The sequence below is a fragment of the Porites lutea genome, chromosome 2 (assembly GCF_958299795.1).
Source record: "Porites lutea chromosome 2, jaPorLute2.1, whole genome shotgun sequence".
NCBI classification, from domain to species: Eukaryota; Metazoa; Cnidaria; class Anthozoa; order Scleractinia; family Poritidae; genus Porites; species Porites lutea.
Genome location: NC_133202.1, coordinates 27,212,688 through 27,227,130, shown reverse-complemented (window position 1 = coordinate 27,227,130; position 14,443 = coordinate 27,212,688). Strand labels below are relative to the sequence as shown.

General features: G+C 42.4%; 1 protein-coding gene across 1 annotated transcript in view; it reads right to left on the bottom strand.

Annotated features, from left to right (window-relative positions):
* Positions 1-10,486, bottom strand: part of LOC140925937 (dehydrogenase/reductase SDR family member 1-like) — a 16,316-nt gene extending 5,830 nt beyond the window's left edge. Inside the window, exons 1-7 of the mRNA XM_073375763.1 lie at positions 10,313-10,486; positions 8,478-8,548; positions 7,273-7,361; positions 4,919-4,977; positions 3,894-4,040; positions 1,950-1,990; positions 626-758 (exon numbers count right to left, since the gene is read on the bottom strand). Coding sequence (XP_073231864.1) covers positions 626-758; positions 1,950-1,990; positions 3,894-4,040; positions 4,919-4,977; positions 7,273-7,361; positions 8,478-8,548; positions 10,313-10,486 — 714 coding nt within the window. The remainder of the gene's footprint in view (positions 1-625; positions 759-1,949; positions 1,991-3,893; positions 4,041-4,918; positions 4,978-7,272; positions 7,362-8,477; positions 8,549-10,312) is intronic.
* Positions 10,487-14,443: the final 3,957 nt, after the last annotated feature.

The window sequence follows — 14,443 nt, the reverse complement described above, 5'->3', positions numbered from 1 at the left end:
AAAAACAATTTCTTGGTGCTAAAGTGAAAAGGCACACAAAAAAGAACAGTGTACGCACACCCGTATACTATGACCGACAGTTTTGTTTGTCCCGACAAAAAGTTCACATATTTTCTCTAAAAATAACCACACCGATTTATACGGACAACGGTCCCGAGGCACAAACTCTCATACATCATCAACCCCGATTATGGACAGTTCTCTTCTGCACACTGACTATAACTTAATTTCTTACCAATGAAAACCTAACAGAAAAGGCAAGTAAAAGGTCTGCCTAATATTCAGCGCGCCTGGCTGAGTCTCTCAAACAAAAAGCGTCAATACAAAGTAACGCCATGGATTCCATTGTCATGTTTCAAGAACAGTACTTAAAAGGTTATTTTAGTCTGAGACAATGACACACGATCGAAAGATTTCTTTAGGATAAACTTGTTGGAGTTACAGTTAAGTAATTAAACAACGCTTTCTCGTTAAAATGTCTGCTTAATTCTTTGCATCGACAAAATATGCGCCCGTGACGTTTTTTTCTGAGAGCTCGCTTAATATGGACACCCGGATTTTAAGGACACTATGGCAGGTCCCTCTGGTGTTAGTATTGACCGGGTTCCACTGTAGTGTGTCTTACCGCAGCTTTTCCTACACCATATGAAACGTTGAAGAGATATCTCAATCCTCCGGGCGACGAAACGTTGACTATAAGTCCTTGTTTGGCAGGAACCATCACCTTGGCTGCATGCCACGCGGCAATGTAATTAGACCTGGAGGGAGAAAAGGGACACAAAGGATAGAGCGATTTTCGCATGACCTTGAAAAATGGTTTTGGTAAGTGTTCGTTATTTGTTTTATCAGCCAATGGATGAAAAGATAAAAACATGGACTCTTCGTTTTCCCGCCAAACAAAATTCTAATATGGAGAAGGCATTGTTCGATTGGCCAATCGTGTTGCAGTATGACGTCAAAGTGAAGTATCGATTGATTTCTAGAAAGTTCTAGGGCATGAAATTTTTTCACCCGAGAGTTCGCTTAACCAATCAAAAGCCACGCGCGTTTGTATCCGGTCGATAAACCAATCGAATCGCTCTATTTCCTTTCGATTGTTGTTTCTGTTTTGTTCGCGTGTTTTCATCTCAAAGTCAAACAAAAATCGCTGTACCATTTGTTTACATCTTTCTATAAAATAACTAAGATAGTATGAGAGTTCTGATTGGTTAAAAACCTATGGTTTATTGTGCCGGTAAACTCATAGTTTACTTAAAGTTATTTTATAAAAGCAATAGACCACACTTTCTGTGGGTTTACAAGCGTGATAACCCACTTGGGATGTTCGGGAGAACACTCGAAAAGCTTGTAAATCACGAGCCGAGGCTCGTGATTTACAAGCTTTTCAAGTGTTCTCCCAACATCCCGCGTGTGTTATCACGCCAGTATACCCATAGAAGGTGTGGTCTATTACTTAAGTAAAGAACCCAGGGCGAAGACTAATTTTATTAGGTCACCAAATCTCTTGGTCTTCTTTAGCCGATTGAACAGTGGTAATATAGGACACCAGTTTTGAAGAGCATTCAAGCTTATCTCATGAACAGTCTCAAAGGAGGATACAGTGGAACCTCGATATAACGAATCTCTATATAAAGAAGTCCTGTTTAAGTTTCGGTGTGAATGGGGTACAAGTGATTTCGGAGGAATTAGCCATTTTGAGCAAGTTTTCGCAAAAGGCTGGGTCCGATTTGTAGTGTCAAAGTGCGTCATGGGGGTGTTTTGGCGGACGAATTTTGACCCAGGTTCCTCTGCAACCTCGCAAATAAAGAACAATCCCGTGGTAGAATTCAGTTAAGTGTCATGTGAAACCACAAGTGGCCACTGAATGTAGAGAGTCAAGAAAGTATTGAAACGTGTAACTAAAACAATGCCTGCAACAGACTATTCCTTAAACATATGAATGTTCTAACCTGAGCCCCACATTATTCATTTGATCCCACATGCTTGTAGGCTAAAGATAAGACGGAAACTGTGAACAAAGGAGGGAAGAGAAAAAAAGAGAGGAAAAGAAAAGAGGATTTGAACGACTGAAACGCATTGGGTGCAACCACAGCTTCTTAAAGAGGTCATTTCACGCTGTTTGCTATCATTTAAAAACGTCTTGCGTTTCAATTGAATTCCAAGTATAGTGCGTTTTCACTCACGTGACCAGCATCTTTGCAAAATTATTGGAACAAAAGAGTGTTTACATAAGAAAAGAGTTGAACTCCCACAGGATTGGTTTGGGACACCAACATCACCGCCGTTTTATTGTTTTGAAACACCAATATGGCGGACGTGACGTCATGCGAAAACGATCTATAAGCACCGTTAAACACTTCAAACAACATGACATGATTAGGAAGATGAAAATTTTGTGCGACTGGTCCGATTGCGTTTTTGCAATTTCTTTTAACATTTAGACCACATTTAGACTACCTAGGTCTTTTTGCATAAGTGTACGAGTTATACGGCAATGGATGACATTTACGGAGATGCATGTGAAAGGGTCAGTTAAGTTCCAGGTCGATCATCAGAATTTTCAGCGCTTCTAACTAGAAAGAAAGTTTCACATGTTTTCAGGTTTAACTGAAGCCAGTGGCGGTTGCAAAATTATCGTTTAGGGTTTGTTTAACCGGCAAGACTATGAGCTTGAAGTGTATTCCATATTTTAATCGCAAGTTGATTAAATGTTCTCCAAGAGAAATATAGATTAATATTCGGTGAAAGTAGAATTCTTTAAAACTGTCACTTATCAAAATAAATCCTTACCTGTTCATAGAATGGTTTTCCAACATTATCAAAAATCGCCTAAGCATAACACAAAAATAACTGTCAGTAACATATGTTCACTATAAGCATACTGATGCCAGAGACTTTTCAAGTGCGGGTTCCGGTTTCAGTGCCGCGAAAATGAAAAAAAGGCCTACAGGCCCAGAACAACCCCCCACCTCTCCCCCCCAAAAATGTCGTCTTGTTTCCATTGCAGAGACCTCATTCACCCAAAAAGGACACATGTGAATTAAGTTTGCTGTTACTTTCTCCTCCTAGCCTGCGAGCAAGCTCTCCTGGGGTTCCCGGGGGTACGGGGGTGGGAGAGCGAAAAGAGGAGGAGAGTTTGCACTCGCATCTCATAAAACTGAATATCTGCGTCCCAGAATGGGATGCGAAATGCTGATTGGTTGATTTTTAAACAGGCAATGACGTTATGTTCCCGTGGGAGAGCTTGCTTACAGGCTAAGAGGCGAGACACCTTTATTGGCTTGAAACCTTTCAAACCTGTCTCCTTTTTTGCCCCACCGCCAGATCGCCCCAGGAGAACTTCCTCGCAGGCTATTCTCCTCCTTGTTTTGAGAGGTTTTTCTCTGAGTGGGTATTTCTTAAAAATCATCATATCTACTTTGCAATGTTAGCGGTAAATCAGAATGGTAGATAAAGAAACACATTGTAGGGTTCGTACGGTTCAGTTATGGAAAACCTGGAAAGCCATGAAATTTAAGAACTTCATTTTTTCCAGGCCTGGAAAAGCCATGGAATTCAATTGTTGGTCCCGGAAAGTCGTGGAAAATAAAAGTTATGTTTGGTGAATTAGTTACTGTAGAATGTCAAAGCAAGGACAATGAGTAACTAAACGCAACGCATGTTTGGTGGACACAACAGTTTGTATCTGTTGAATTGAGTAAGGTCAAAAAATACCCCAAAACAAGGAAAGTCTTGAAAATATTTTAAAATGAGAGCTAAAGCTAAGGTCATGGAATTTGAACAGCTAAAAAGAGTACGAACCCTCAAATATTGTGGATGTGCTACCAGTTCAATGGTACATGTATTTATGTATTTATTTATTTATCAGTTATTTGTTAAATAAAAGTCTATACCTTCACTCCACTGTAGGCATTGTTGACAAGGACATCCAATCGTCCATTTTGTTCTTTGTTGACTTGTTCAAACAACTTTTGGACTTCTTCATCATTTCCATGGTCACACTGCACCGGTATACACTGTCCAGCACTCTCTTGTCCTATCTAAAAAAATTTAATCACTGGTTAATAAGAATTCTTGCAGGATGAACATAAAATGACTTCTAAGAAAATACAACAAAAGAAAAGGAATCAGTTGCATAAATTAGTCCATCTACAGTTGTTTCCCTGTGAGTCACTATATTTCATTATTTTATTTTAATATTGAATGCTGCTCACTGATTTAAATTGCACTGTTTCTTTATTGTGCCCAAAGACTGTCATACCCTACCAAAGACTGTCCTTTTGAAGCTTAAGCTTTGCATGGTTAAAGTCAGTAGTAAACATATATAATTTATGCCCGACAATACCTCTCCATGGGTATTTCTGACAAACACTGAGACGCAAGTAACACGCTATTGATCAAGCAAGGATTCTGAGATATTCTTAGAGACTAAAGCCATGATCACATCTGCATTCTGACGAAGTTTGACAACATTTAACAGTTGTGAAATGATGGCAAAGAAATCTGCTAAAAAGTGTGCTACAACAGGGTATGCTCAGAGTTTTTGTTATGCTGATTAAACCTGTTACACTTTCCTTTGTCATTGTTATGCATGGTTTCTTATTTTTGAGATCACTAGTCCTTAGAGTTACCATGCAATTTAACCGTTCTTGATATGCAACAATTTTGTTGAAAAAAAAAACTGATGATTTGACAGAAAACGTGTGACAAAAATGACATCCACAGGTATACCCATAGAAAGGCTCACTTTTCTGGTTTGTCCAACTACATGTAAGGCGACTTGAACAAATCCCTTCTGAGCAGCCCCTCTTTGCAGCCGGCTGCTGAGTAACTTCAACATTAGAATTAAGGCCAGAATTTTCCAATTGAGCAGGTATGCAAAGACAATTGCAAAAGCTACAGAATGTTATCTGATTACCTCCTCAGCTGTTTGCCACAGTGACCCAGTCTTACCCTCTGTGGCTTCAAGATTCCTTCCTACCAAATAAAATAGTACTTTTACAAAATACATGTTCATGCAGAAAAACTGTTGTATATCTGGGGCAGATCTAGGATTTATTTTTCAGGGGGTCCCAAAAATGTCTGCTGAAAGTGGGAATATCTAGGGGGCCAGTCTGGGGGTAACACCCCTAGGAAATCATTTTTAGCCCTTAGAAATAGACTCTTAATGGCTAGACAGTCATTAAATAGCCAAATTTTGTGTGGTTAATCTTCCCTAGGTTTTGAGGGTTGTCCAATATTCTGACAAATTTATGCATGGCATTGTATTGTATTGCCTTCACTGCACAAAAGCATAACAATAAAGAACGAAGCAAGACAATGAGAAATTTAACAAAGTCATGCATAAATTTGTCAGAGTAATTTGGACAATAAGTATGTTGGTTTTTGTCATATCTTCTTAAATTTATAAGTCAATTTACAGTTTCAGCTCAGTGAAACTTTAACCAACCCCCCACCTCCCACCCCCCACCCCCCGCCCTCTTAAAATAACCTTAGATCCACCCTACAGTTGCAAAATGTGGGCAGAGCTAAAAAAAATAAAGAAATATGACTACAAATGGAAGTCACTAATGAAAAATAACTTTTCGCTAAGACAAAATCTAGTCATTATATGGCTGATATAACTTCACAAACATTACCTTTTATTATTTTAGAATCTAAATTTGTTAACAATATGGCACTCGACCAGCTTTCTTGGTGGAAAGAGGTGGGGGGAGTCTGTAACATTAAACCTGACATCTATAGACTGTTGGATACTTAACCGGTCAGTGTAAAACGCAGACTGCGGACTGCAGACCGCAGACTGCGGACCAGGGGTAAGATGCAGACTGAGTGTAAAATGCAGACTGCAGACTGAGAGTAAAACGCAGGCTGGGTGCAAAATGTAGGATAAAAACTGTAGACATTTTTAAACATTTGTGCTCCTTCTTCTCCAAATCGGTGAAATAGCTAGCCGGTATCAGTTACACACTTCACTTCCTAGTCGAAGTGCATGGCACATTCCCCAGAAGTTTCAGTGAAAATCCAAACAGCTTAAGTCTGCGTACCTTGATTTGCAATACTTTCATAGAAGGTCATCCAAATTTCCCGCAGAATATCTTTCTTTGTTGTTGGAATGATTTACTTCTTTTTATCGCCATAATCCTTCCTGTACAGTATTTTGGGTCAGCAGCTTTCATTTAAGCTTAAACATCGTGGTGTTGTACCAGTTCACGGTCCCTGGTCAGGTATATGGAAAACCTCACATCTAAAGTTGAAGCGTGAAGTCTCTCGGACGGAAATAAGGTTCAAGATTGCGATTATGTTTTCGGGTCATCAACGACGTTCCAGAGAAGAAAGGAATGGATTTGTGCAAACAGATGTCATCAAGTAAGTGTTCGTTTACATGTATTGGGGGGCTTTTTTTGCCCTTAAACCCTTCAACGACTACAGTTTATGCTCGGTCTGCATTTTACCCCAGTCTGCGTTTTACTCTAATTCTGCAGTCTGCATTTAACACTCAGTCTGCATTTTACCCCTGGTCCGCAGTCTGCAGTCCACAGTCCGCAGTCTGCGTTTTACACTGACCGGATACTTAACATACTAATCTTAACCGTTAAGAGTCAGAGGAACCAAATCTTTATTTTGGTGCTACTTGTTTTCTTGAACAGGGGGTACTCCCAGACCTTTCTTTTTTTTTCCAACCTCTAAAGTATTCACTTGTTCCAATGCAATCAGTGCTTTTGAGCAATATAATCCATGGACCCACCCATTCTAGAAAAACTTGACATCTTTCCCATTAATCTCTCCTAATTAAGCTTCCTTCACAAACTTAAGATGCACAGTACTATGAGTAATATGTTGTCCGACACATCTCAATTCTAATCCCCAGTTTCCACGGTCTCCGCTAGGTACACCTGGGACTATGATCCCCATTTGGTGAGCACACATGAGAAACAAAAAAAGAAATGCTTGCATTTTTAGAGTCTTGCTGCTAAGCAAGCTCGACTTATTACAATAATGTCTCTTTAGAAAGGCAGGTCAAGTCTGAAACAGGGTAGGAGAAATCACATTATGTTTTGATAAATATATTATGATGATAGGGTAAGGGATTCAGGAAACAATGCTGCAAATGGCCCTGCCAAAATGTTCCAGGAGTGCACACCTTTCAGCATCTTTTAGAGAGGAGCCCTTAACAGAGGATTTATCAAACCATAAGACAATTTCCTGAAAAGTCAAACTGACATGTAATATACACAGTGGCTCCTGCCTTGGCCAATATCAAGGCAATACCTTTACCAATCCCCCGAGATGCTCCTGTTACAAGACACACTTTTCCAGTCAATGAGGGGAGTTCTGATGTCATGGTGCAACTTAGGGATCTATTACATAACAATCATGGAAGATTATTACATGTACTAAAGATAGTAAGCTGTTTAACCTGAATGCCACAGGATTTAAGTTACCTGGAAACATTACAAAAGCTTTTTTCAGTAGATTTTTAATATTATTTTTAGGGTTATGAAAATTAACTTATGTTGGATTGCATAAATATTTTATGCAATGTTTGAATCAAGGAATAATTTTTTTTTCTTTTATAGAGTTCCATCATTCCCATAATTTCCAGTGGTACACCCCATGGTGTGGGTACAATTTTTTTAACCCACACATTAATGACTCTTTGATGACTCTTAGATGACATTTTTATTTTTTAATACACAGAATTGTGTGTTAGGCAAATGATTTTTATAGTAGGGGGGATCTGGGGGCTGCTCCCCCACAGAGTTTTTAAATTTAGGGTCTTGGAAATGCCATTTCCTGCGTCTTCTGCAGGACAGTTTTGGTAAATAAATAGAAAGGAAATGCAGCAGTTAATTGTTTATTTTACCCATCTCTAGTGTTATGGAATAATGAGAAAAATTTATCAGTCATTCCAATTTAATACTATAAAAATGCGATCAGGAACTTAATAAAAAAACATTTTCTTCCAGATTTCAGCTGTACGCACAAGTGTATGTGCATAGGTCAGCACTAAAACACAGAATCCAGAAATTGGAAATGGAATCATGGAAATGGAAACAGAAATGGAAAAGGAAGCGGAATATGGAATATGAAAAAGAAGGTTCCAGCTGACTGTTTTGAAAAAAATTATATAAGCAATAACAATATATTAATAAAAACGTAAGTTATCTGGGCAGAGAATACTGCTGTATGCAGTTGATTTCGGTGAAAAGACTCTTTTAATTAATACCACTTCCAGCGATGAATACAAACACCCAAGGGACAGCAAAGCGAGAAGAAAAACTATAGCTGAGACATCACCGACAATTAGGTTTTTTACGAAGAGGTAAGATATGTCAAGACAGACTTGACACTTAAACCTACAGTGATGTTGTTTATATCACTGAATGGTGTCATCATTTTTTCCAGGTGTCTTTTCTGGGTTGTCTTCAACAGTCTTCAATAAATAATTATTTTATTTATCCAATATAACCTACCCAAGAGAACCATGGCTCAGTGGAATACAAAGAGAAGAGAGAACTGCACTTGCATTTGCTTGATTCCTTAACTGATTACATCAAAAGAATGTGTATGTTTAATAAGCTTTTTCAACGTAAAATACAGACTTCAACGGAAACGCAATTACACCAGTATTACATCAGCATTAAGCTTGTTGAAAGAGTTAAACTTATTGCCAAATGCCAGAAACTGTCGTCACATCACGGGTTGGTTACATGTTGAGTATTTTTGGGGACAATCACGTGTGGTCAGAGGACAACTACTACTGCTCTTGAAATGTGTCCTCAATGCATGATAGAAAGGTAATGTTTAACTGTTTTTTTTTTTTTACCTGTAAACTAGTGAATAAAAATTGCTTGTAAAAGTACTTTTTTGGGTGTGAATAATGAAATTTCTTGGTGGGAAAAAGGTTCAGGATTTGGAGAACCGAGCAGCACACCCCCACCAAGAATTCCCAGGAATACCCCCCCCCCCCAACCCTCTTGGGGATTTTGGGGATTCCATTCCGGGATTGCATGTGTTAGTGTAGCCTTAACGGGCAAGCACTGGCTAGTTTAAGTGGAGATGCTAGGCAGGCTAAGGTCCTGCTGATGAATGATTCTAATGAAATGGCCAGTGTTGACCTTTCGCGTGATCGTTGCCATATTTATTTCACCTTTGTATTTTGGTTCTAAACTCGCAAGGATCAGCTCATTCCAACTCCAAAAGTTTATCATGACGGTTTTAAAGGAAGAAATCCGTGGTTCGTTTTTGGTCTCTCAAGAGAATTAACAAAAATATTCCTTACAAAGCACGATGAGCAGTAAAGTCCTGCATGCATTGAAAATGTAATATCTCTCACAATCTAAGCTTTCATGTAGAACAGTTGACTGTGTTCGACTGCGATCGGTCAAGTTCTGTTATCCCTGAAAACGACATGACCTTTTTGCAAATGAAAATCGGTCGCTGAGAATGAAATTAATAGCTATTCATGGTATGTGTAGCTCAACTGCTTGCAAGCATAAAACAATCAATGGTGAACGTTTCTAATTGTTTTACACGCTATTCTATTTTAAGAACGTAAAATTGTGTTGTAAACGGGAGTTGATTTCGTGGCCAACAGATAAGTGTCGACTGTCGACTGCTTGAATATCTCTAGACCTGGCCGGTTTCGGGCTATCAATATTCTAGGAGACTTGCACACACTCAAGTCCTGATCACATTCACATTCATCGTTTATTGCTAAATCAAGGTACTTTTATACATATTGGTAGCTAAATCATACGTGGGAAAATATAGTAGGGAATGCATGTGGTTTCCTTTCTAGTAAACACCCTAATTTGATTGAAAGCTTAAAACACTATTACTCCTACATTACTTACGTAAATCCTGAGCGGCTAGGTTTGAGTAATCATTCCATCCTACACAAAATCTTATCAGTTTAAAGGGTGTAGCTTGTAGCTTTTACGCTATTCCGATCGGAAGGCACATCTAACTATCTACTTTACACGATGCACATTTTTGCACGCTTGCTTACACAATAGGGATCATATTTCCGGTTCCTATCAAGCTAGTAATTGATCTATTGTTCACTCAAGATTAACAAGTCATGATTCATTGTACAAAGTGTCACGAATTCTTTATCTTTACTACACTATCCCCCCCTTAGAAAAGGGCATGTCCCCATGCCATGCAACAAAGGAAAGGAAAACTACTGGATTCTTAAGCAAAATAGAAATCACTGGGTGTACAGCCACTATAACAAAACAAATATTAACTCTGATCGCAGCTATATTAAGAAAATTAATCAAAGTTCATTCAGAAATTAAGAAACAAAGTCTCTCATCCAAGCAGGAGCATGAACTTCTCTTCTTGGTCTGTCTACAACAGGGGGAGGCACTACTTCAGCTACTGGTTCTGGAGCTGGCACTTCTGCCTCTGTGGAGTCCTCTTCCTCAGCTCTTGCTAATGTCTCATTCCCGTCAGCTGCAGTACCGTCTGCATACATGAGGTCAGTCTCATCCGGAACATAGCGAGGGGGAAGATGAGGTCTCCGCACTGGCAAACTGGAAGGCTGGCCCGTAGGCTGATCAGGTTGCTGGGCCCTTGGTCGTGGCTCGCCACACAGCTTTAGTCGATTGAAGTGGACTACTCGCCGTTTTCTGGGGTTGTCCACTTCCTCTATCCGGTACGTTACATCGCTGATCTTCTTTACAACCACATGTGGACCATGCTATGGCGAATGCAACTTCTTTGTCCTTCCTGACTTGATTACAGGAACATGAAGGTACACATGATCTCCAACCTTTATCTCGTCTCCAGCGACGCGGCGATCATAGTAGTCCTTCTGTCTTCTCTGGGCAGTCTTCAGGTGTTCTCTAGCTCTCTCATGGGCTTCTTCCAGGGTGGATCTGAGGTTCCTTGCGTACTCAGAGGCTGCTTCCGGCTGATGAGGTTCACGACCATACATAACGTCTAAGGGCAACCGTACCTCATGTCCAAACAACAGGTAGTGGGGTGTGTACTGGGTAGAGGAATGAACGCTGGACCGGTATGCCATCATAATCATGGGTAGGTGTACATCCCAGTCACGCTGGTGCTCGGCGACGTATTTTGCCAGCATGTCCTGTATCGTACGGTTCATGCGCTCAACCATGCCATCACTCTGTGGGTGGTATGGCGTTGTTCTCGTTTTCTCGATACTGAAGAGGTTACACATTTCCTTAAACAGCTGGGCTTCGAAGTTCCGGCCCTGGTCAGTGTGGATACGCTCGGGAGCCCCGAACCTGGAAATAACCTCGTTCACCAGCTTTTCTGCGACTGTCTTTGCCTCTTGATTCGGGAGTGGGAATGCCTCGGTCCACTTTGTGAAGTAGTCTCCAACAACCAGAATGTACTTCTGACCGGATTCTGTAGTTGGTAGGGGACCCATGATGTCCAAAGCAATCCTCTCAAACGGGTAACCTGGACAGCTGCTGACAAGGGGTGCTCTTCCTGGCTGCTGTGGGGACTTCCTCCTGGAGCACTTTTCGCACTGTTGACACCAATCTTCGATGTCATGCTGCTGACCATACCAGTAGAAGCGTTCTCTCACTCGCTCCAAGGTCTTAGTTACTCCCAGGTGACCAGCTGAGGGTGCATCGTGAAGGGCGGAAAGGACTTCGGATACCATGGACCTGGGAAGTACTAACTGCAGCCGCGTACCATGACCATCATCGGTTTCCCACCGGCGGTAAAGGACACCATTCTCCAACTGCAACCTGTTCCATTGTGCCCACAAGCTCCTGGTTGCCTTACTGGTTCCTTCTATCTCCCGGAGAGCCGGTTGGCTGGTCTGGTTCTGCTTCCAAGCCAATATCTTCTTCAAGTCAGGATCCGCCGCTTGACTGGATCGCAGGTTGGTCACTGTCCAACTGGGTACCCAGGTACTGGTGCTACTGCCTACTGCATTGGTCTGGGTTATCTGGTCAGTGTCCTCAGCAACCACCAGGGGGTTTCTCGAAAGTGCGTCAGCATTCTGGTGTTTCCGTCCTGGTCGGTGTTCAATCTTGTAATCGTACTGGGCCAACAACTCGAGCCACCTGGCCACCTGACCCTCGGGTTCCTTAAAGCTCTGAAGCCACTTCAGTGCGTTGTGGTCTGTTCTGACAGTAAACGGTCTTCCATACAGGTAATGGCGGAAGTGTCTGATTGCATAAACCATAGCAAGCATCTCTTTCTTGGTAGTGCTGTATCGGCGTTCACGATTGTCCAGCACACGACTTGCATACGCGATCACTCTCTCACTCCCGTCCTGCTCCTGGGAAATAACTGCTCCGAGGCCATAGTCACTCGCATCACAGTCCACAATGAACTTTGCGTCACTTCGGGGAAAGGCCAGTACAGGAGCTGTCACCAATTTCTCTTTCAGGCTACGGAAGGCTCTGTCGCACTCTGAAGACCACTGGAATCTTTCAATGGATTTTGCTGTCAGGCGATGCAAAGGGGATGCAATCTCTGCAAAGTCCTCGATGAACCTGCGGTAGTACGAGGCCAGACCCAGGAAACTTCTTACATCGGACACATTGGAAGGGGTAGGCCACTGCTCCACCGCTCTTATCTTGTCTGGATCAGTACTCACACCATCTGCTGAGATCACATGGCCAAGAAAAGGGACTTTCGGTCGCAACAGGAAGCACTTTGAGGGTTTCAGCTTCAGCCCTGCCTGGCGGAATCGCTCGAAAACTTCTCGTAGCCGCACCAGGTGTTCCTCAAAGTCTCGACCAAACACAATAACATCGTCCAGGTAGACCAGGCACGTTTGCCACTGCAGTCCAGCAAGAACAAATTCCATAAGCCTCTGAAACGTACTTGGCGCATTACAGAGACCAAAGGCCATTACCTGGAATTCAAAGAGGCCATGACGGGTCGTGAATGCTGTCTTCTCACGGTCAGCACCCTCCATCTCGACCTGCCAGTAACCGCTGGCCAGATCCCACGTACTGAACAGTTTCGCACCTGCCAGGGCGTCTAAGGTCTCATCTATTCGCGGAAGTGGGTAGGCGTCCTTCCTGGTCACATCATTCAGCTTGCGGTAGTCCACACAGAAACGAGTACCACCATCTTTCTTCTTGACCAGAACTATGGGTGAGGCCCACGGGCTAGTAGACGGACGTACCACCCCATTCTGCAACATGTCTTCCACGTGCTGGCGCACAACCTCCTGTTGGTGCAATGGTACCCGCCTTGGCGCTTGCTTTATAGGAGGGGAGTCACCTGTATTGATTTGGTGCTTTACCACGCCGGTTCTACCTAGGTCTGCTGGTCCGGATGAAAAGATGTCTGCATACTCATCTAAGAGCGTTTTCAGTGCTGTCCTCTGCCCGCCAGTCAGGTCTAGAGAGTCAAGGTCAAATTTACTGGACACCTTTGGCTGCGTCGTACTACGGGGTGCTGCAGACGTAAGGTGATTACACTCAGGGGGGTCAGGGCTGCTTTCCTCCAACTCACTGAAGGTACCAACTGAGGTGTTCTTGTACAGGGTAACAGGCATTGGTGACGGGTTGACCAGGCGGATAGGTACTGTGTTGTTCTTAGGGTGGGCTACCACACGAGCAAGCAAAAGATCGTGTTGTTTGGCAAAACTTGGAGATGGTTCCACTAGACCTAACAAACCATCACCACAACCAGCCCCCTTAACCTTAGCATGCAACACTATTTCATGACGTCCAGGAACAACCACAGTCTCCGCTAAACTTATCCTATAAACTTTGTTGCCACCACTCTTAGCCTGAAGGTTAACAATTTTGCTCCCAATACTTAGTGACTTAGCCTCAAAATCGATTTTGCAACCATGTTTACCTAAGAAATCTATGCCTAGTAAACAATCCTGGGTAACATCTGCAGCAACTAAAACTGAATGAACCACGTTCACCCCATCAACGCAAATTTCCAGGTCACACTTGCCCCTAATATCCAAAGGTTGGCCATTCGCTGAAACCACTGGTTCACCAACCACACTTAACTTAAAATTTTGGGGGGACCTGTTAAGCACCCGCTGATGCACAAGAGTCACTGCCGACCCAGTGTCGACCAACATGTCAATCGGTTGCCCTGCCACTAGCCCCGCTACATACACAGCAGTGTCACTAGAAACACTATGAATACTTGAAAACGAGTTTGCTACAACTTTAGTCTCTACTTTCTTACTTAAATTATTCTCCGATACATTTCGGGTCTTTCCGATTTCCCCGACCGACGCTTGACCCGCGGCGCCGATCACTTGGAGTTTCCCTGCTGATCCCGTGCTGGTTGAGGACAATCGGCAATGTAATGGCCCCGTTTGTGGCACCTAAAACAACGGCGTTGTATTCGATCTTTTGTATTCGGCCCCAGTCCCCGACCGTTTTGTTTACGTTCGCTCTCGCCCGAAGTTGAAGGCGGCTGCCGCTGTTGCTGGACGAAGTGAACCATCTGATTTATGGCG